We start from the raw sequence: 22,706 nt of genomic DNA on the forward strand, positions 1-22,706 counted from the left end.
TCGAAGGAGGCTGTGGCTAGCCTTACTCGGAGTCAAAGAGCTGCTGAGGAATGTTCGCCTGAGCCACACCCGCACCTCCGGGCATGCCCAGGATCCCGGCCAAGTGGGATTTAAAATGCCCGTGAGACTTGGCTACAGGTTTCCTTTAACTGCACCTTGAACAGCTGTAAAACCAGCTTCTCGTACTATGAACTCCACGTGCTCAGAAACTTCAGTCAGGCACGGGTGGCGGATTCCCTGGGTGGGGACGTTGGTCGTAGCTGCTGGGTGGCTGGGGAGTCTGACTGCGTGCCTGGGAACCCCTGGTTCCTGAACTGCTGCTACGCAGGCAGGCATTTGTGAACTGGAGTGCGCTACGCCCTTCTAAGTGCTGTGGCGCTTCACTCTCTCCGGCAGCCAACCAGAGGGGCGACCAGGTACCCGAGCCTGTCAGTCGAACGTTGCACTGGGGGCGGAGCCGGGGCGGGGCGGGACAGGACGAACTGGGCGCACTGGCGGCGGCACTGGGCGGGGACAGGCGACAGCGGCTAGAAACGTAGAACGGCGGGAGAGGAGCTCGGGCTCCCGGTCTCCTCTGCCACCATGGCCACCGTGGACCTGGAGAAGTTGCGGATGTCGGGGGCTGGCAAGGCCATCGGAGTGCTGACCAGTGGTGGCGATGCGCAAGGTGATGGGGCGCGAAGGCATGTTTATGGGTGGATCCGGGGTTTCTGCCTGTCCTCGGGCCCCTCCAGCTCGTCCGCCGTCCCTCGCCCTGGGACCTGGAGATACGAGGCCAGCCATCCTCCCTCGGGGGCACCGCAGCTCCAGGTCCGGGTCCCCAGACTCCACCCCCAAGTCGCTAGCGTACGTGCGGCAGGCCACGGGCCCTGGCATGCCCCGCCCTCGCGCTAAGTCCGCCCGGCTTGGGGGTGTGTCTGCGCAGCACGCAGTCCTAAGGCACCCTGCTGCTCCTTTCTGGGCCACACGAGTCAGGACCTCACCGAGGTGTTTCTGGCCGAATCCCACAGCTCAGAAGTTTGAAAGGACCAGGGACCCTATACCCTTCTCCGCGCAGCCTCTGATTCCCACTCTGTCTGCACTGGGATGGGGTGAGGGTAGGGCAGGCTTGCCCACGTGCCTTCGCCTGGGCTGTTTCCTGTCCCTTGGCTGGAGGCCTAGGTGGAGAACATAGTAGTACATCAAGCGGGAGTTGGGGGTGGGGGGACGTTCAGAGTATTTCTTAGCGAAGATCTGTTCTCACTCCTGTAACAGGGCAAGCGCCCCATTGTTATTTGCTCAGGGTCCACACAGCCTCTGCCTGACTTGGGAGGAACGGCTTCCTCTCAGGCCCTCTTTTGGTGGCCTGATTCCGTGCTGATTGCTGAAGTCTCTGATTCCAGTTGGGCACAGCTGTAGAGCAATGCCATTCAGTTGACGGGAGGGGCGGGGAGGGGAGAGACGGGAGAGAGACTGAGGAAGACACGTGGGTTTTGAGGGGCTTAGCTTCCCTGATGCCGGCAGCTGGAACACCTATTAAAAGCGTGGTTGCAAGCCCAGGAAGGCAGAAAAGGTAGTGCGGACTCTCAGCCTGTTGGAAATCTCAGATTCCTGTGGAGTCCCTGGGCCTGCCGGAGGTTGCCAGGCCGCCAGCATACCCTCCTTCTGTGGCAGTAGAGTATAATAGCTCAGTGCTGGCACTGAGAGTGGGCTGGGGACCTGAGGAAGAATCATTCATGGTAGGGACTCCAAGAGAGGTCCTGACTGGGCCCGTCACCCGTTAGACAGGCGCTTCAGCGAGGCCAGGAGAACCTGAATCCCATTTGCAGGGCTCCTGGCTCTGGCAGGCATAGGCTGTCCACCTTAGGCGCCTGTCTGAGCAAGGGAGTTCTCAGTGTCTGAGAGATGGTGATATTGCATGGTCTCTGTGGGTGTGGAGTTCCTGCTGCCTTCCTTCTGAGGAAGCTGCCAGGCCATGGCCACCAGGGTGACAGACATGCCGTTTGTTTTGGAGACTGGTGGAGGGGCTAGACTCAGGAGTCCCTGGTCAGGTGAGGGTAGGCAGAACCTGTTGACATTTTCCCTCGGGCTCCAGGGCAAGTTCCTCACAGGCTTTCCCAGAATCCTCTCTGAGTAGGGCCAGAATCAGTGGGCAAGGAGCAGCAGCTGGTGTCATGGCAGAGTGGCACCGTCTGTTGCCTAAATGCTGGAAGCTGCCTGTGAGTGTGTTCCCCAGGCTAGTCAGCTGCTGGGCTCCTCTTGCCTTCTGTGTGCCCTCAGTGGCATTGACTGATGAGAGCTGGAGAATGGACACCCAGATGCTCTCACAGAGCCCCATCTGCATGCACTGAACATGTGAACACTGGTTCTCCTCACTGGTGGAGGCAACCTGGGCCCAGACCCGGAGTCCTGGCCTGGCCAGAGACAATCAGCTCCTTTGGCCTGACCCAGGCAATGCCGCTGGCCTATGAAAAGTTTTCTCTTTTCCTCCCAGCCAGGTAGGAAGACCTATGGTTTTCAGGCCCCAGTCTTTCTCTTCCTGTTGGCCTAGAGTCGTGCTAGGGAGCTGAGGAAGGCTGTTTTGTCCATCAATGTCTATTTGAACAGAGTAATTTGTTTAAATGTAACGACAGGTAGAAGAACAAAACAAAATCTATCAACCAAAAGACAGCACCAACAAACCAGCCTGGCTGACCTCAGTCACATCCCAGCGTAGGCACTTCAGTTCTCTGGCCATCTCTTCCAGCTCCTTTCTTGGACCTGAACAACTTGGACTGTGGTCAGCGTAGGCTCTGATTTCCTGTTTGTGCTGCAAGCCGCCTGCATTGCTGGGTCTGGGATCGGAAGCAGGCCTGTTAGCTGATGAAGAACACCCTGGTAGGCCCAAGATCATCTCTTGGTGCCTGTAAAATACCTTGCTTTGCCAGAGGTTACGTCTCTGAGGTTCATTTTCGTAGCAAATGTAGAACCAGGCTTTGGCTCTGCACAGGGCACTCTGAGTGCCAGCTGATAGACAATTGCCTCCCTCTGCTGATGGCCCTTTGATTGGGTCTGGTCTTTGCCCAGTTTATTTTGAGAAGGAAAAGGCAAATTAAAAGGCAGCTAAAAAGACCTTTTAGCTGGGTGTGGTACCTTAAGCCCATAATTGCAGTAATTGGGAGACTGTGGCAGGAGGATTGCTATGAGTTCTAGACTACCTATAAAATGAATTGTGGGGACAGTGGAACACAGAGGGTGGGGCTCAGACCTCTGCACAGTCTAGCATATAGAGCAGTGGTATGGGCACCCAAGATGCCACCTCTGGCCATACCCTGCCACCTGGGCCTCAGTTCATAGCACAAAGGATGCACCAAGCTTAGGGGTCTTCCTGTCCTCCAACCCCAGACTTCTAGGCTGTCAGCATAGTTATTGGCACACTACAGAGTGGTTCAATAGTAACAGGAGCTGTCTGGTCTGTAGTGGGTGGTGGGACACGCCTTTAATGCCAGCACTTGGGAGGCAGAGGCAAGAGGAAGGAGCGCTCTGAGTTCCAAGACAGCCAGGGCTATACAGAGAAACGCTGTCTCCAATAAAAGGAAAGAAAGAAAGAAGAAAGGAATTAGTAACAGGAACCCTTTGCCAAAGCAACTTCCTTATGGGTTCTCAGGAACATCTACTCTCCCAGGTCCCATTGCAAGGGTCCTGTTTCAACAAGAAGGGCAGTGCTTGGTTTGGCACCTGTATTGTTTCTAGGACTCAATGTAGGTTTTATTTTAGTGTTTTGAAGTCATTTACAAGGAAGGGGTACACTGCACCTGATATGGTAACATAGCCCTGTGCTGTCCCCCTACCCAGCTGCCTGATGAGATGGCCTTGTCAGCTGACACTGGCCTTTGCAGGAGCCAGAGGTGACTAGGGGTTGGACTCTGGGTCCCTTTCCTCTGACATCTCCAAACTCTATCCCAACCCACTGGGCCTGCTGGCCTGGACTAAGGGGAGGGAGGAGGCGTGGAGGTGTGTACGCAGAGACTGCTTGTTTGTTTCCCAGCCACTCTGACCCGAATAATCACACAAAAACTGTATTAATTACAACACTGTTCAGTCTATTAGCTCAGGCTTCTTATTAACTAACTCTTACATTTAGATTAACCCATTTCTATTAATCTGTGTATCGGCACAAGGCTGTGGTTTACTGGTAAGGGTCCGGCTACAGTGGTGGCTGCTGCAGACTTACTAACTCGATCTCCCTTGCTGCTCCCACTCAGGTGAGAGCAGGGGGAGCCAGCAGCCCATGCCCAGCCTCTGCTTTGGGCACCTCTGACTTTCTAGGCCTTGGTGCTCAGCTCTCCGGGTGCGTGGAATGTTCCCGGCTCCCTCCGACTTCAGCCTCAGCAATAATACTTCCATCTGCTATGGGAGGAGAGGCATTTGCTACTTCTGGACCAATGCCCTTTCCTGCTGTGGGTCCTGGGCAAGTGTGAAGCAGAGCAGAACCAGCATTTCCAGTCTGAGGTTGGAGGACAGGGGAGGCAACCTCTCAGCCTGGGACATCCAGCCACCCTTTGTGCTCGGCGCTGAGACCCAAAGGGCAGGGTATGGCCAGAGCGGGCAGCGTGGCCTTGGGTGCCCATGTCACCTTCCCTCCCATAGACTACACTAGTCTATGGCAGAGGTCTGGAGCCGTTCTCTGTGTTCCGCTGTTCTCATGGTTCCTAGGCCCCATGGTTAGCACCAATTCTGTGGGCCTGCAAGAATGGGGGCTCTGCTGGCTGAGTCCAGGGCTTCCTGTTGCCATGGATAGAGAGAGCAGCAGAAGCCGTAGACTAGGAGTAAAAGGAAGCCAGGCCCACCCAAGGGCGGCTGCCATTCTCCTCCACAGCTTTCTAAGTGTTCCGGGGAGTAGTTGAATGCCAGACTCTAATTTCCTGGCTCCGAGCCCACTGGGATGGGGGTGCCCTGGGAGTGTTCAGTTCTCTCTACCTGGACTGATGACGTGTTCCAATTCCCTTACAGGTATGAATGCTGCTGTCAGGGCTGTGACTCGCATGGGCATATATGTGGGGGCCAAAGTCTTCCTCATCTACGAGGTAAGGCCGTGTGTGGTGGGGGTGTGGTGGGGGGTGAGGTGGGAGGAGCCTATGCTGAGGTAACCTGTGTGCACCTACATGAAACACATTTTTCTGTGGTACCGGACAGTGTGTTCTGTTCTGGTCACCTTGGAAGCTTTCAGATGTCTGGACCTGGACTAATGGGATGTGTGTTGTCTGGGGGAAGGGAGTTGAGCCAAGGCATCTGCAGAATGAGACATATTACAGGGTTGGTGCCCACCGATACTTGTCCCATAGCCACTGCTGGGCATTGTTCAATGATGGAGGCCTCGGTTATGGAAGGAAGGTCGCCAGGAGACCAGCCAGGACAACAAGATCAATGCGGGAGGGTCCAGGCCCTACCTATGCTGTGCAGTAGCACAATCCATCTCCCCAGGTTTTTTCAGCATAGAGCCTTAGGGGCAGAACCCCGTCCCTTCCCTGGGCTACACTGTCTATCCTGGTCCGTTCTTTCATTGTCGCCTATAGAAGGCAAGGTCAGGGTGAGGGGCTCCCTGACGTTGCTTCCGGTGGACACTGCAGTCTGTGAGCCATTTTCTCTTTTCCTCTTCCCACCCTCTCCCTGAGTGTCTTGTCTTCCTTCTCCCTCCCTCAGCCTCCGGAATCCCCTTTATTATCTTGTGGGTTACATTGTTTTTCTTTTTATATACAATGTATCCAACCCTTGCTGTTGCTCTGCCCCTTCATAGGGCCTCTGCCTCTCCCTCTCCCTCTGGCTTCTGGGTGTGTCCTTGTGCCTTTGCCCTGGCCCCAAGTTATGGCAGGGCCATACCTAGTCTTCTGCTCTACAGATGTGGGGGAGGGAGAGATAGTGGGGGCTCCCCCTAGTACAGAAGATACTGCTCCCTCTCTGAGTGCAGGCTTCAGGCTTGGATGGGTGGGGGGGGCACCCTGCAAATACTGCGGTGGAATCTCAGAGATCTGAGGCACCGGAGCCTGGCAGCTGTGGCTGGTGACCTGAGGATACAGGGGCACCCAATGGGGAGAACTGGGTCCAAGCCATATGTGAAGTCCCTTTTCTCAGGATCCTGGCCTCTTCAGTGAAGTGGGAATACAGAAGGCCAGGTGTGTGTGGTATGTGCCTTTAATCCCAGCGCTCGAGCTGCAGAGCAGGAGGATCTCTGTGAGTTAAGGGATTAGCCTGATATATGTAGCCAAATAAATACATAAATATGAGTTCTCTCTCGTGTCCTTATGGGTGGAGGTCTTCTAATGACTGTGTAAGTAAGTGGGGGCTGCTTTGTTCTCTTGGACCTTTCGGCTTGGGGTCCCCGAGAGGGGTCTGGACTTTACGGTGGTCAGCAGCAGCAGAGAGGGAAGGACAGAGATGCTCCCCCTCTCCATCACTGCAGGGCCCTGCAGTGCCCTTCCTCTTCAGAGACCTCTACACAGACTGCACCAAGAATCCCTACTTCCAAGTAGAGAGGGATTTCAGAGAGAGCCAGTGTGAAGCCGATGGGGTTAAAAAGAGACATTTTAAACAGAACCAAGAACCCCTAAGAGTGTGGGGGAGTATCCGTGAGGGATCCTCAAGGGATCTATTTATTTATTTATTTATTTTTGAGGCAGGGACAGGGTTTCTCTGTAGCTTTGGAGCCTGCCCTGGAACTCACTCTGTAGACCAGGCTAGCCTTGAACTCACAGATACCTGTTTACCTCTGCCTCCCAAGTGCTGGAGTTAAAAGGCATGTGCCACCACCGCTCACCAGAAACATAGATTTAAGTTCCCCCAAATTCCATGTTGCGATACGGGAGTGGTTTCATGAAGTGTCACAGTTTTACAGAACAAAGAAAGGCATAAATCAAGGCCAGTTTAAAATACATTGGTGGTGGTGGTGGGGGGTGTCAGAGAGGCGGTAACAGGATATGGGGGAGCTTTTCTATAGGGCTCAGGTGCTGTCTGATGGGCCAGTGGAAGCTGGTGGTCTGCTGAGCTAATGGATTCCCAGAGGTTGTTATCTGTTAGACGCAGGATGTTAGTTCTGATACTGGGATGGGCAAGGCCGTGATGGGCCTCTGGGCCGGCAACAGTCCACCGTCCCCACGTCCCTGCTGCTCTAACCAATCGGCCTCCCACACATACAGCTTCTTTTCGGGAATTCTTGTTGACACTTAGCAGGTGTTTTGTTTTACCAGTGGTGTCTGATGTCTTGGGGCTTGCACATTAATTAATGGTCCCACTTTTTTCCTTTCACGGCTGGAGGTCTTAGGGGCCCAAAGGAGGTGCAGTTGGCCTGGCTTGAGCTAGGAAAAGCTACTTACTCCTCAGGCTGGGGTGCCTTGTCCTCCTGTGGCTCCTGGTTGGATTCCAGGGGTGGAGGCAGAGCTGCTTTTGTGGCTTCTGGGGCCTGAGCTGACCCTTCACTGTGATGTTTCCTATGCACCCTCTGGGGCCTTACCACTTAGCTAGGGAGGAGCACAGGCCAGAGCTGAGCTGGACGGTCCAGGCCAAGCATGGCATGCCCACTTCTCCCTGGTGCTGGAAGGCCAGGAGTGTCCCCTGAGGAGTTTGAACTACATGGTAGAGGCCGTCCGTCTTGTCTTACTGTCTTGCTGCGACGAGACACCATAAGCACAGCAACTCTTTTTTTTTTTAAAGATTTATTTATTAATTATGTATACAGTGTTCTGCCTGTGTGCATACCTGCACCCCAGAAGAGGGCACCAGATCTCATTGTAGATGGTTGTGAGCCACCATGTGGTTGCTGGGAATTGAACTCAGGACCTCTGGAAGAATAGTCAGTGTTCTTAACCGCTGAGCCATCTCTCCAGCCCAAGCACGGCAACTCTTATAAAAGAAAGTATTTAATTGGGGTGGCAACTTACAGTTTCAGAGGTTCAGTCCATTATCATTGTGCTGGGGAATCATGGTGGCGTGTAGGCAGACATGGTGCTGGAGGAGTATCTGAGAATCCTTCATCTTGTAAGAAACAGGAAGCTGACTGACAGGAACAAAAGACCTCAAAGCCAGCCCCCACAGTGACACACTTCTTCCAACAAAGCCATGCCTCCTAATAGTGCCTCTCCCTTTGGAGGCCATTTTCTTTCAAACTTACCCATGTCCATCATGTATAAAACCCACAGACAGCATTTGTGGTAGAGGCACTCGGCACCTTGCTGTCTGATGAACAGCAGCGGAGGTCAGTAAAGAAGCCAAGTGGAATTCCCACGAGGGTCCGGTTCATAACCTCCAGCATGAAAAATAAGTGCAGTCTAGAACTGTGGGGTGTGCTGCCCTGCGCTGCTATGCTCTGGGGTGAAGATTGGCCACAAGTACCTGGGGACACATAGGACACTCACTGTCTTCTGTGGCTGCCCCCACATCCGTGGGACTTGTGAATTCTCCCTTGGGTATGGGCCTTTCCACCAAAAATGCATGTCCCCCTGGGGAGTAGTGTGTGTGTATGTCCCTGGCAGCCTGATTTTGGCCTTAGAAGTTAGGTGTTATGTATGTCCATGGGTAGGGGAGGGCGTCACACTATGTTGTCGCGTAGCAGGAAGCTCTCATAGTCCCCTCAGACCACAGCCGGGTCATTTTCACCACTCACACTGGACAGATCTCTTCTGAAGGACGTCGGGCTTCCCTAGGGGCTTCTGTGTCCTGGCCTTGTCTCTCCTATTTGGATGCAATGATATGAGCTTTGCTTGGGGGCAGTCCTCAGGTGTCTGCTTGTACCATGAGCATGCACTGAGTGTTTTCCTCTGTAGTAATGGATTCCTGGGCATGTCGAGCATGCCTGGAGTCTGGCATCGGCTGCTGGGCCTGTGAGCAGCAGGGTTTGTGGCTGGGCTCCAGAGCCAGCTCACTGCGGTCAGCACAGTGCTGCTGGCTACAGTGGGGCTGTAATCTCATCCGTCCGTCTTTGCTTTCAGGGCTACGAGGGCCTTGTGGAAGGAGGTGAGAACATCAAGCCAGCCAACTGGCTCAGTGTTTCCAACATCATCCAGCTGGTGAGGCTTGAAGTCAGATGGCTCCTTCCCACCCCGGCAGTGTGTGAGCGTGTGTGGGTGTGCACACGCATAGAGACACTCAGATACAGAGATCTCATGGGTGCACAGACACATAGACATGTCAAATGACAGACAGACAGACAGACAGACAGACAGACACACACACACACACACACACACACACACACAAGAGGCAGTAGTCCAGACCAGGGAGGCTGTGGGTGGAGACAGGGATGGTTCTGTACTGGTGTGTGGTGTGTGTCATGTGATGTGTGTTCTTTCTAGTTCTAAGACTTGTGGATATTCCCCAGACCCAAATTTTTGGACCTAGGGAGAAAGGCCAGAGAGGAGGGGGAACCACACAAGGTTCTAGAGACTTTTCACTCTAATTCTGTGGGGTCCACCTTGTCCAGCAGTGGCATCTCTCTGATGCCTCCTGAGACCTTCTGCCACCCCACCTAAAGGCCCCTTCCGCTTCCATGCAGGGTGGCACCATTATTGGCAGTGCCCGTTGCAAGGCCTTCACCACGAGGGAAGGACGCCTGGCAGCAGCCTACAATCTACTCCAACATGGCATCACCAATCTGTGTGTCATTGGTGGGGACGGCAGCCTCACGGGTGCCAACATCTTCCGCAACGAGTGGGGCAGCCTCCTGGAGGAGCTGGTGAAGGAAGGTAGGTCGTGTACAGCTGGCTCTTACCTGGCTCTGGAGGTAGCTGGAGGTCATCTCTTCCAGGACAGCTTCTGATGTGGGGTGGTCACCCTGGTGGCCAGGTCAGCATGAACCCACCGCTCCTGGCCTCAAAGAACCCTCGAGATCACAGGTGGTGTCCCGTGTTCTAGTATAGCATGTTCCTGGTCATGTGACGGCCGTGCTCGTAACTGATTTCTAAGAGAGTCTGGTGTGGGACAGAGAGGTGTAGCTTTAGCTCGGGTGACGTTTGGCTCAAGGCCCAAGGTTGCCGCTTGGAAGGTGACATCTCAGCCATTCTGTGTCTCCTGGAACACAGGGGTCCCCCGTGGTTCCCCGGAGGCTTCCTACTGGGTGATGAGGCATTTGGGGCCCTGCTGGGCTATACCCCTTCTTATAGATGGTGGATGAGGGAGGAAAAGGTGTGGTGGCTGAAGCAGCTGGTCAGGTCGCAGCCCTCACCAAGCCTGTGGTTCTCTGGCGCAGGTAAGATCTCAGAGTCCACGGCTCAGAAGTATGCACACTTGAGCATCGCCGGGCTGGTGGGCTCCATCGATAATGACTTCTGCGGGACCGACATGACCATCGGCACGGACTCAGCCCTACACCGCATTATGGAGGTCATTGACGCCATCACCACCACTGCCCAGAGGTAAGTGGGGATCCATGCTAACAAGGCTCGCTGGGGCGGGGGCTCTGTCCCATCGTGGTAGTGAAGTTGGCCTCATGGGGGCTGCCATAGTAGGGGCAGTGGAGCCGGTAGCCAATGGGCTCCATAGTGGTATCTTTAACTCTTGGCTTTTAGGCCGGTGTCTTCTGCTGAAGGAGATGCTGGGGTGAGCCCCCACCCTTCTAGGTGTCAGTGCGACATTGGCAGTGCACCCTACTTGTCAGAGGCTACTGTACTCCAGGGTGGTGGTGCCCCTGAAGGGGATGCTTGGGCTCAAACCAGGGGTCACCAGGTTTGGATCAGGACCAGGCTCTCAGGATGGTTGAGAACTGTCTTGAATATTGATGGGTGTTTTCTAGCCCAGGGAGCAGGTAGCCCTGGGCATGAGGAGGTGGGCACGGTCCTCAGTCAGAACTCCGTCCTCTTGGTATAGTCTGGTGGATTAAGATGTGTGGCCTACGAGACCTGGCACTGTTATCCACACTCATTTTGTCTCCGCAGCCACCAGAGGACCTTTGTGTTGGAGGTGATGGGGCGTCACTGCGGGTAAGGAGACTGGCTTTAGTCGGCGGGGAGTGCTGGGGCACCTGGGGGCTGCTGAGGACAGTGGGGTGCGGACACATAGTGTCTGGAATGCACCAGTTGGTCACTTAGTGTTAAGAGTATGAGGGAACCCTGGTGGGCACCAGGGAGGATAGAGACAGGGAGGGGGCCCTGAGCAGGCTTGGTCCCTCTGCTCCTCCAGATACCTGGCACTGGTGTCTGCCCTGGCCTCAGGGGCTGATTGGCTGTTCATCCCTGAAGCACCTCCTGAGGATGGCTGGGAGAACTTCATGTGTGAGAGGCTGGGCGAGGTGAGTGGCCAACAGGGATTTCTACTTCAGCCACTTGAGAGTCTAAGAGGCAGGTGTCCCTGGGACCCCGTTCATTCGATCGCTGGTTTAGCAGCACCTGCCAGCACCCTTTGGGGGATCTGGGAGGGTCGTGGCACTGACCTCTGGATGTGCTTGTGGGAAGGTCATAGCACTGATGGCTGGATGGGCCTGGGGAAGGGCCACACTGCTGACTTCTGCATGTGTGATGTGAGGTTCACAGTGCTGACTGCTGGACACACCAGCGGTCCTACCCATTGTGGGCAGAGCCAGTGGGCAGAGATGTTCAGACCACTGTCTGGGCATCTCTGTGGCCAGTGCAGGGAGCATGGCAGATTTGTTTCTTGGAGTGCTGGCAATAGATCTCAGCCTCTGAGAGGTGGCCTCATAAATCAGGCCTCAGCAATGACTCTGTAAGAAATGTAACCCTGTAAAGGCCCAAAGGGTAGGTGAGGGGCCTGGGGGCTTTTCTACCAGGTCTGTGCTCCCCTGAGGGTGGTAAGTTCTGATTCAGGAAGTAAGTGTCTAGAAGTGTCGGTGGGTGGTGTCTGCTGGGTCCTAACTTGGGGACCCTAGAAGCAAGAGAAATGGGGTGCCTGGTAGGAGAGGTCCCAGAGAGCTGGGGAAGTTGGCTGGTCCCTTGGTCTGGAGCAGGCAAAGGCAGTCTGGTACATGGCTCTTGAGATGAAGCTGAGGTGACTCTGGCATAAGCAGGTATATACTCTGTTCTGCAGAGGATCCACACAGACAGGGTGGGGCCCACTTATCTGTCTGCCCAGTGACTGTGTGTGTGTGTGTGTACACATGCCTGTTTTGGAGAGGCAGACCACCAGGACAGAGCCAGTACTTCCTCCCTGTGGCTATGCATCCTATCCAGACAGTAGAGCTTCCTGGGGGGGTCATGACCTGTTTCTAGAACCTTCCCAAGAGAAGCTACTGGTAGGATGGAGGTGGAACAAAGTGGGCAAGGCCTAGATAAAGGCAGCAGTGCCAGGCAGGGCCTGAGCACCTGGGGTCTGCGTACCTGGCCCTCACCTGCCTGGATCAGGTGATGGACTTGAGCCTCAGGTTTTTGGATCTTTTCCCCTGAAGATGTAGGCGTTTCCTGCCTTGTCCATTGCTCACGCTGAAGGGAGGGGAGGAGCCTGGCTATTAGACTCTGCCTGCAGCCTTGGCCTGGAGGTCAGGCTCCATGCCAGTGTCACCTCCTCCTCCCTATAGCTCTCTAATGCCCTCTATTATAACCGGGTCTCTCACAAGCTGCTTCTAGCTTCCTGACGCAGGAGCAACATGCGTTCTCTGCCAGCCTGTACCATACCAATTCTAGGTCAGCCTCGGCTGTGCCATGAGACTGTCTCATGAGCTGCTTCCACTCTGCCCTTACTGAGGCTCTGGGTGTCAGTGCAGCCTGCAGGCTGGTGCATCATGAAGGTTCGTCTGTCGGATCACTGAAGGGAGAAGCAGAGGAGCAAGCGTGCTCTGTTATGGTTAGATTAGCTTGTGACACTGACTCACCTAGGCTCTTGTTGGGCCTCCTGGGTCCCCTGTGCTAAGTGTAGCCCTCCCATTAGTTCCGGTGTAGAGAGTGGATCAAAACTTTTGATTGGCATTGGAAGGTTTCCCCATTGAAGAATGCAGAAACAGCCTGAGAAGGGACCTGAGGGTCTCTAATTAGCTACCTGCAGGAACGGTTATTTCTGGTCTGCCCCCTGCAGACACCCTAGCCAGTACCTGCTTATCCCCTGTCCCCACTACCTAGCCTATTGCTTGCTGCCTTCCAACGAGGACCGTGTGGTCCTCGTTGGCTGGCCTCGGCTCTGCCATGCACTCCAGATCTCTTTCCCTCTTTCTTGTCCTTGCTCAAGTGGGTTGCAGATAGTGTCCTAGACCCCAGTGAGGCTTGCTGTCCCCATGGCCACATGCTGTGAGTGGTCCATGGCTGGAGAGTGAGCCCAGTGTCTCTGATAGACGCGGAGCCGCGGATCGCGACTAAACATCATTATCATCGCAGAGGGAGCCATCGACCGGCACGGAAAACCCATCACATCCAGCTACGTGAAGGATGTGAGTACAGCAGCCTCCCGGAGCACGACATGTCCTCTCCAGTCCCCTGGCTCCAGCTGTGTCTCCTGCAGAGGCCCTGCTGGTCCTGGGTTGGCCCCTCCCTGGGCTGAAACTGACACTGGGAGCTGCTTCCTCCTCTTGACATTGTCAGTTGTAGGGTGGCTGGCTGGGGTCTCCAGGGAAGCTGAGGACTCAGGTCTGGTGCAAGTCATGGTCCCTCTGTACTGTGAGCCCCAACCCTTTGGGTCCTGACTGCATTCAGTCTGTCTCTGGCTGGGCCCCTCAATACCCCAGTATTGGGTCTTAGTTCTGTGAGCTCTCCAAGTGATGGGTCCCCACCCTCCACTCCAGACTCAGCACTCAACAGTGTGGATTTGCCCGATGTGTTGCACACCTGTAATCCCATGAGGCAGAAGGAATGTGAGTTCTGTGCCAGCCTGGCATTCATACAAATTCTAGGCTAGCCCTGGCTTTGTAATGAACTTTTATCTCAAAACAAAGCTAAGCAAAACTAAACAGAACTAACACCTGGGACTGAAGAGCCTGCCTCTAGCCTCTGGTGGTGGTGGGCACCCCTCGCCAAAACACAGCCCCCCCCCCCGCCTTGGTGTTCCTACCTTTGCCCCCGCCCACTCTGCCAGTGATTGTGTCCCCATATGTTCTGATTCTGTGTCAGGACTAACCTATTTGCTATTCTGTCTGTACCCAGGCCCCCTGAACCACAGGGGTTCAGTGGATGCTGAGTAGAGAGGCCAGAGAGTACGTTCAGTGTTGAATAGCCAGGGCCGTAGGCCATGAAACATAACCAGTCCTGGATGCACAGATGTTCCTCCGTATGTTGCACACATGGACCCTCCATGCACACACACATGGTTACGTGGTCTTCACATACACGTTTGCACTCACATGAGCTCCAGGCTTGGATGCTGTAGCATCTTTCTTAGACTGGTTCTAGGGACCCTCAGGACTGTTTGTAAACCTAAGGCTACACGAGTGGACCATGGAGACTGGGCCCATGGACAAAGCTGGGCAGCAACTGCTGTAGAAGCCTGCAGACCCTCTGCTCTTTTTTGTTTTTTTTTGAGACAGGGTTTCTCTGTGTAGCCCTGGCTGTCCTGGAGCTCACTAAGTAGATCAGACTGGCCTTGAACTCAGAGATCCACCTGCCTCTGTCTCCTGAGTCCTGGGATTAAAGGTGTGTGCCATCACTGCCCGACTGATCTTCTGCTCTTTTGACACATAGCTGGTGGTTCAGAGGCTGGGCTTTGACACCCGAGTGACCGTGCTGGGCCACGTGCAGCGAGGAGGGACACCCTCAGCCTTTGACAGAGTTCTGGTATGTTTACGAGCTTGTGCAGGGCGATATTTGTATGTGTGTGTGTGCGCGCGCTCATGGACTGAGCTGGCTGTCTCTTGGCTGCTCCAGATTCCTTCTGAGACTGCTGCTGAATGAACATCATATCAGAGCCAAAAGGAAACAGGTTCTTGGCCATGAAGGCCGATGCATGTCCAAGACTGTGCATGTGAGGGCTAGTAGTCTATGAAGAGTGGTGCCAGACAGGACTGTGTAGATGTGAGGCCAGCTGGTGCTGGCTTGACCCCTGTGTACACCACATCCAGTTTGCTGAGCCAAGAACCCCAGTATGCCATCTCCCTTGGCTGTATGGAAGAACTGGACAGTGACCCATGGAAAGGGGCCTCTCCTGCACCCTACATGAAACTTGAGTCTCTAAAGAGGCCAGGGGAGTCCAAGACCTGGGCACAAGGCCAATACCACCCCACCAAGATCTAAAATGCTGGTGAGAGTGCGAGGTGCCTAGGCAGAGGCAAAGGCCAAAGGAACATTTATTTATTATGTATACAGTACTCTGCCTGCATGTATCCCTGCAGGCCAGGAGAGGGCACCAAATCTCATTACAGATGGTTGTGAGCCACCATGTGATTGCTGGGAATTGAACTCAGGACTTTGGAAGAGCAGGCAGAGCTCTTAACCACTGAGCCATCTCTCCAGCCCCCAGAGTGCTAGCATTCTTATGCCAGTTCTGAGTCCAAATGTCTACTGGATAATGCCAGGGGACACCTGCTCAAGGAGCAGATCTTTCATGAGTCCTTCATTCCTGTCTGTCTGTCTGTCTGACTGTTCTCTGTGCTGTACCAGAACCTGAAGCTGTCCCCCTGTAGCGCAGTTCTTTGGCATTTTGGGTGTCTCGGCCTATCAGCCCGCGTTAATCACCGCTATATATCAGGAGAGTGTGACGTGAGGCTCCAAGTGAAGAACATTGTGGAGGAGTCCTGGAGCCCTGGCTGTCCTTCCCTGCCACTTTCAGCCCAAGTGCCCTTGAGCAAGCCCTCCTACCGGGCCCACGAGCCAGGCTGTGGGGACTCTGATGGGGCCTGACTGGCCATTGTGACTGTAGCTCATGCCAAGGCACCCTCATGTGAGAGCCTGGACCAGCGTGGTGGAGGCTGAGAAAGCTGGGGTGTGAGCATCCACAGAGGGCTGTGCCGGTTTGCAGAGCGGATGGACGACTGGGTGCACTTGCGTGTGTGGGGTGAGCTGTAGCTAGCCTGAACCATGCTGTCCCCTCTCGTGTGCAGAGCAGCAAGATGGGCATGGAGGCTGTGATGGCCCTGCTGGAGGCCACACCCGACACACCAGCCTGTGTGGTCAGCCTCTCCGGGAACCAGTCGGTGCGGCTACCTCTCATGGAGTGTGTGCAAGTGGTGAGTGCTGCCGTCCCTTCAGGGCCTCCGTCCGAGTCCTCTGCTTCTGTGTATATTAGAGGGTGGGACACAGGGGTCGCAGTGGGGGAGGAAGGGGTTTCTGGACTTCAGAAAGCGAGGAGAAGCTGGTCAGAGGGAAGTCTGGAAGTGGACAAGTGTACGCAGGGAGCAGGGACAGCGAGACCTCAGCTTCTTGGGCGGTGGCATTGGGTAAGTAATTAGGTATTTGGGATTATGGTGGAAAGGAGAAGGATGGAATACTGGGTACAGCTCTGGCAGGTTGGGGGGTGGTCATTAGGGTAGCCAGAGCAGGGACCCTAGGGTAGAGCACACATAAAAGCAGAGGGACTGTGAGGCCAAGCTGGGAGATGCTGACTTGGGCTCTGTGGTTGGGGGCAGGTAGACAGGGTACACTAGGAATGCTGGAGGCAGCGGGGAGGCTTGGTCCTGATCCTCTTAGGAAATCTACCATGCCTGGCCCTGCTTTAGGCCATGCTAGGTACTGGTTATATGTCTTGGGGGGTGGGGAATCCTCCCATTCCTAGGGCTCTCCAGGCTCTGAGGGGTTTGAGGCACAGTGAAGCACGTGACTGGTTTGTCCCTAGTAGAGGAGGACTCATGTCTGGGGCCAGGTGGGCCTCTTGGGCTTCCTGAAAACTGGGCTTAGGACATGAAGGTTTTGGCTAAGAGTCCCTTCTCGAGCCTGGCAGTCTGGGTGTGTGTGTGTGTGTGCGGTCTGGCCTCCGTGACCACCCAGCTCCCTTTTCTCTTTAAGACAAAGGAAGTGCAAAAGGCCATGGATGAGAAGAGGTTCGACGAGGCCATCCAGCTCCGTGGCAGGTAAGGGTAGCTAGCCTTTAGGGCAGTGGGGAGGTGGGGGTGAGCCTGGACCTGCATTTGCTGACAGTGCGTTGCACGCACTGGGTCCTGCTCCCCTCGGGACTCTGCACTAGTACCCACTGTTGGAGGAGCTTAGGAGAGGGTAGTGCCTGTGATGGCGGTGCCAACTGTAGTGTGGGGCTGCTGTGCCAGGGTGTAGGTGTTGGGGGGGGTAGTACTGCAGGATAGACAGAGGTCACAGACAGCTTTGGATGTGCTCTACTGGAGGACAGGGAGGGCCAGCAGGTATGCAGACTCTAGTTCTTGGTGGCATGGGGTGCCACCTCCTACAGGCACCTGGCCCCACAGGCCCGACTAATATATTCTGGCCGAATGCCCAGGCCAGGGCCTTTGTCAGACGCACATGAGTGCCCGTGCCCTGCTCTGACTGTTGAGCTGTTGGTCCCATGCCTCCCTGAGTTCATGGCTGTGTGCGGCTGCAGGGATGATGTGGGGCTGTGGGCTTCATCGTCTCCTTCCTTTCTAGGAGCTTCGAGAACAACTGGAAAATTTACAAGCTCCTTGCTCACCAGAAGATCTCTAAGGAGAAGGTAAGGAAGAGGGTGGAGCCCATCTTCCGCTTCCTCCTGCCCCACTGCTACCCTGCCTCATGGGGAGTCGAGTTCCGAGTCTGGGGCTGGGGTGTGGCTGGCTAGGGTTCCATCTGTCGTTTCTGTTTTTCCCTCAAGTCCAATTTCTCCCTGGCCATCCTGAACGTGGGAGCGCCCGCTGCTGGCATGAATGCAGCTGTGCGTTCAGCTGTGCGCACCGGCATCTCCGAGGGACACACGGTGTATGTCGTGCATGATGGTTTCGAAGGCCTGGCCAAGGGTCAGGTAGGTGTCCTGGTGATGCAGGTGATGGCTGGGGCCCTGGACTCAGCCACTCACATTCAGAGATCTGAAGGGTGTTGTTGGATGTGTAAGTACAACAGTCCTTCCTGTTCAGGGACGTGAAGAAAGCTGATAGTCCCTGGAGAGGGGCTGGCTGCCCCCGGAGTGGGAACTATGGCACTCTGTCCTCTTAGTCAGCCCTGAGACCCAGACCCCTGCTTTGAGAGATGCCAGCACTGACAGAGTGTGTCCCCTACCTGAGGGGTCACACTGGGCCACCTTCCTGAAGCCATGTTTTTCCTGGCAGGTGGAAGAAGTGAGCTGGCACGATGTGGCAGGCTGGCTGGGGCGCGGTGGCTCAGTGCTGGGGACCAAGAGGTGAGTAGCTGCTTCCTGGATGGTGTGCAGCCTTGCTGATGGGGCAGGTAGAGACTGGTCCTGAAGTTGGGAGTTGGCCCCTTGGGGCTATAGCCCTAGGTGAGCCAGGCAGAGGGTGCTGCCCAGTTTCTCATGCCTGCCCTGCAGTGTGGGGACCCGGTAGGAAGGCAGCTGGAGCGTATGTGTCCCTTATGAGAGATGGGTTGTTCCTTCTGGCTGTGGCTGTGGTTTTTATCTCAAGGTCTGGTGGTCTTAGGATGGGGTGGTGTGGTCACTTTGTGTGGTGGTGGAAAGTTGTCCAGTCCAAGTCTGTGGAGCTACAAAGGCTGGAGAAAGCGTCCCTTCCTGTTACCAACCTCAGCCAGAAGGGACACCCAGAGTAGGCTGCCAGGCAGAGGGTTGGCTATGGCTAGCCAGTGCCCAGTGAGGTTGTTGAGTGAGCACCCAGGTCTCTCATGCTGGCCCCCAAATCTCTATCCCACATTGAGCCTCACTGAGGGGCCCTTTGGTGACTGATCTCCGACTCTGGGAAAGGCCAAGCCGCGTATTTTCTGAGGTGAACCCACTCTTGTTTTGGTGAGCTGCATGCCTCTCTCCAGGCTGATGTATCTCCAACCACAGGACGCTACCCAAGCTCCACCTGGAAGCCATTGTGGAGAACCTCCGCGCCTACAACATTCACGCCCTGCTGGTTATTGGTGGCTTTGAGGTGAGGCTTCTTTTCTCATCTTGGGTCGCTGTGGCTGCTGCTGTACCCTAGGGCTGGAAGTGCGACCTTCAACACGGGCCTTGGGTTGGGGCAGCCAAAGGGTCAAAGCTGTCGTGTGTAGGGTTGGGGCTGGAGTTTTTACCTTCTGAAGTACAGTTAGCCTAGTGCTAGGAAATCACGAGGGAGACGGGGAATAGAAGGCCTAGAAAAGGAGGTAGAGAGGAGAGGAGGAGGAACGAGGCCTGGGGGGAGGTGCATTGATGCCGTGCCCTGGTGCTTGGTGAGTCCTTGCCAAATGATAAACATGAACGCTGGGTAGGATCCTGATTTTCTAGTAGTACTAGTGTCTCTAGACAGCTTCAGGCCTCCATCCAGCTCTCAGGTGGGAGTAGACCGTGCCAACCTAGGATCAGATATAGCCATCAATGGGAGCAGGGCAAGATGGCTCCCTAGCCCTGGGGGAACCCTGCCTCACCCGGCCCCGCCCCCTGCCTCCCTTCCCTTTCTGCCCCGCAGGCCTACGAGGGTGTGCTGCAGCTGGTGGAGGCACGGGGGCGCTATGAGGAGCTCTGCATCGTCATGTGTGTCATTCCGGCCACCATCAGCAACAATGTGCCCGGCACTGACTTCAGCCTGGGTTCAGACACAGCCGTCAACGCTGCCATGGAGGTGAGGTGTCCTGGAGAGTCCAGTCAGGCCATGGGTGGGTGGCTTCGTGGCTCCCCTAGGCCCTGCCCATGGGATGACAGTGATAACCAAAAGTGGTTCTTCACTGCTGTCTGCACCCCCAGGGGGCAGGCACCCCAACTGTGAGCCCCTGAATCTGTGCACACCCAGTGGAGGTGGCCCAGGCCCTGTCCTATCCAGCTGTCATGGGTATTGTGGGAGCCGTTGGTACTGGGTACAATTTTTGCCGCCTTGTGACCCTGTCATGGGTCCTGTATAACAGTGTCCTATGGTTCATAGAAGGGAGGAGGATGGTCATAGAGGATTTTATCTGTCCTCCCTGCCCTTTTGCTTTTGAGTAAAGGTCTCATTCTATAGTCTAGGCTGGATTAGAACTCACTAGTTCTAGCTAAACCTCCCAACTACTGGGATTATAGTAGTTAGCTGCCATGCTGGGCTCTGACCAGTCCCTTGATCCCTCCAGAGTTGTGACCGCATCAAGCAGTCAGCCTCGGGGACAAAGCGTCGTGTGTTCATCGTGGAGACCATGGGGGGCTACTGCGGGTACCTAGCCACGGTGACAGGCATTGCCGTGGGTGCTGATGCTGCCTACGTCTTTGAGGACCCTTTCAACATTCATGACTTAAAGGTGAGCCTGGTCCCGCTCTTGTGTTCTGCAGCTGCCGGTGAATTTGGCCAGGCCCCTCCTGAGACAGAAGCAGATGGCTCAGGATGGGAGTCACTGCATGAGCGACAGCATTCACCTTTTGGGAGTCGTGTGGTGTCTCAGCCTCCTTGCCTCATCCTCCCACTGAGGCGTCTGGGTCCCACGTACCCAGCTTTTCTTCCCACCTCGTCACTCACCTCCTCTCCTTCCCAGGCCAACGTGGAGCATATGACAGAGAAGATGAAGACAGACATCCAGAGGGGCCTGGTGCTCCGGTGAGGCTGCTGCGGGTGCTGGGCAGGCAGGGCACAGAGCCTGGGAGTTGCCACCCTCCTCACCTATCCCACTCCACTTGTGCCTGGCCTGGGGAACCCGGACTTGGGGCAGCCTCGACCGCCTTGTGTGCCTCCATAGGAACGAGAAATGCCACGAACACTACACCACAGAGTTCCTGTACAACCTGTATTCCTCGGAAGGCAGGGGTGTGTTTGACTGCAGGACTAACGTGCTGGGCCACCTGCAGCAGGTACAACCAACTCGGAGGGTGGTTCCCCGGCCCTGGGAGTACTTACCTGCTGGATTCCCATCTCCATCCCCGTGTTCTTCTCTGGGGGTCCTGGGAGGACCCAGGAGAGAGAGAGAGAGAGAGAGAGAGAGAGAGAGAGAGAGAGAGAGAGAGAGAGAGAGAGCCGAGAGAGCCTTCACGGAGAGAAGACTGTGGGACCGAGACCCAAGCCTGGCACTTGGGCTGAGCCCTCATCTTCTGGGAGGTGGCCCAAGCTTCTGTCATCCCGTTATGTCCTCCTGGCCTAATCCCTCACCTACTAATAAATAAACCCTATTGGCTTGTGCTGGCTTTCAGGAGGCCTGGGGTGGGGCCTTTTGCCTATGGATCCTGAATCCCAGGGGTCATTTCTGGTCTCTGGAATGGAATGGCTTCTAGGCTGTACTTTAAGACCCAAGACCCTCCAGGTTATAGGAAGAGGCCTGATGGCAAGAGGTCAGAAGTGGTCATGCTCACTGCAAGAACACAAGGAGACAGTCACGGCTCATGTGCTGGCTTAGGGCCCCCTTTGTGTCCAGTCTCCTTTGGGGCTTGGCTAGCTCCAGGGATAAAGTTTTGCCTGTGTTTCTAGGGTGGTGCTCCAACCCCCTTTGACCGGAACTACGGGACCAAACTGGGGGTGAAGGCCATGCTGTGGATGTCGGAAAAACTGCGGGATGTCTACCGTAAAGGTAGGTGGGGTGAGCTGGCCCGACATGGCTCTGTGAGGGTCTCTGGGGGCATGGCCTTGCCCACCGCATGTCTGTCTCCATAGGACGGGTGTTCGCCAATGCTCCGGACTCGGCCTGTGTGATCGGCCTGCGGAAGAAGGTGGTGGCCTTCAGTCCGGTCACAGAGCTCAAGAAAGACACTGATTTTGAGTAAGTCCTTTTGGAGCTGCATTGGGAAGGGAGGATCCCAGGAGGCCCAGAACGTCCCTAGACAGGAACCTTGTCAGACTTTAAAGGGCAGGAGTCTTGTCAGGGTGTTCTAAGACCAAAGCGGGGCCGCCTGGGAGGGTCTGTGATGAGCAGGCTGATTAGCCTGTGGCTCTTGTACCTGGCTCCACCTCAGCAGCATTCCCCCCATCCCCGGCCAGAGGAATGGGGTGCCCAGATGTGTCCCATATACCGCCCTGGTCACAATAACACCGGGATTATGGGACTGCGGGGTTCAGCTTCTCATCTGTCTACCCAGGCACCGCATGCCACGGGAGCAGTGGTGGCTGAATCTGCGGCTGATGCTGAAGATGCTGGCACACTACCGCATCAGCATGGCGGACTACGTGTCTGGGGAGCTGGAGCACGTCACACGCCGCACCTTGAGCATAGACAAAGGTTTCTGAGGCCACCGTCACCACCCTTCCTGCTTTCCCGGACTCTCTCCCTTCCAGTGCCAGCCACGGATCGCGGCACTGAGGGGAGCTCACAAGGAACTCAAAGCCGACGGCTGGAGGATGGGGGTCTAGAGTGCTGCCCCCTGGACCTTCGCTCCCCTAGCCGCCTCCAGGACAGAGTACCCAGGAGCCCTCACCTTCCAGCTCCGGCTGGGCAGACCCACATTGCCTCTTCCTCACTGGTCAGCTGGCTGCCTCTCACGTACTTTTTTATTTTAGAAATAAAGTCACCTGACTAGAGCCTGCTTACCTGGGCAGCATGACCTGAGGAGTCCAGGGAGAGGGTTGTCAGGACCCATGTGCTATTATGCAAGATCAGATGGTAGGGGGACCCCCCCCCCAGGTGGGGCACTAAAAAGGGGCAAGAAGAGTTACAGAGCCTGGTGTGGGCCCCACACCTGCTCCCCGAATAGCTGGGGTCTCAGGCTGTGGACAGTGGACCCTGGGTCTGGAGGGGAGACTGTCACTCTCAGTATAGTGTTCCTGGCTGGCTGCTGACCTCCAGGCGGTTCTTGGGGCCTACAGGCTGGCTCCTTGGAGAAGCCTGTGAAGGTCAGAGCCCTGGCTACTCCCCACTGCAGGTCCTGCTCCAGTC

General features: G+C 55.5%; 1 protein-coding gene across 1 annotated transcript; it reads left to right on the forward strand.

Moving 5' to 3' along the window:
• The first annotated feature begins 486 nt into the window (after positions 1–486).
• Pfkl (phosphofructokinase, liver type) lies at positions 487–22,351 on the forward strand. The gene is made up of 22 exons (XM_075979820.1): positions 487–667; positions 4,972–5,045; positions 8,940–9,017; positions 9,503–9,692; positions 10,196–10,361; positions 10,881–10,925; positions 11,125–11,233; positions 13,220–13,315; positions 14,559–14,651; positions 15,914–16,039; positions 16,815–16,879; positions 17,406–17,469; positions 17,608–17,754; positions 18,059–18,129; positions 18,751–18,838; positions 19,355–19,507; positions 19,989–20,153; positions 20,385–20,446; positions 20,586–20,697; positions 21,308–21,407; positions 21,491–21,596; positions 21,913–22,351. The coding sequence occupies exons 1-22, from the start codon at positions 583–585 to the stop codon at positions 22,058–22,060; spliced, it is 2,343 nt and encodes a 780-aa protein (XP_075835935.1). The 5' UTR covers positions 487–582; the 3' UTR covers positions 22,061–22,351.
• Positions 22,352–22,706: the final 355 nt, after the last annotated feature.

Source organism: Microtus pennsylvanicus, chromosome 7 (genome assembly GCF_037038515.1).
Source record: "Microtus pennsylvanicus isolate mMicPen1 chromosome 7, mMicPen1.hap1, whole genome shotgun sequence".
Classification (NCBI taxonomy): Eukaryota; Metazoa; Chordata; class Mammalia; order Rodentia; family Cricetidae; genus Microtus; species Microtus pennsylvanicus.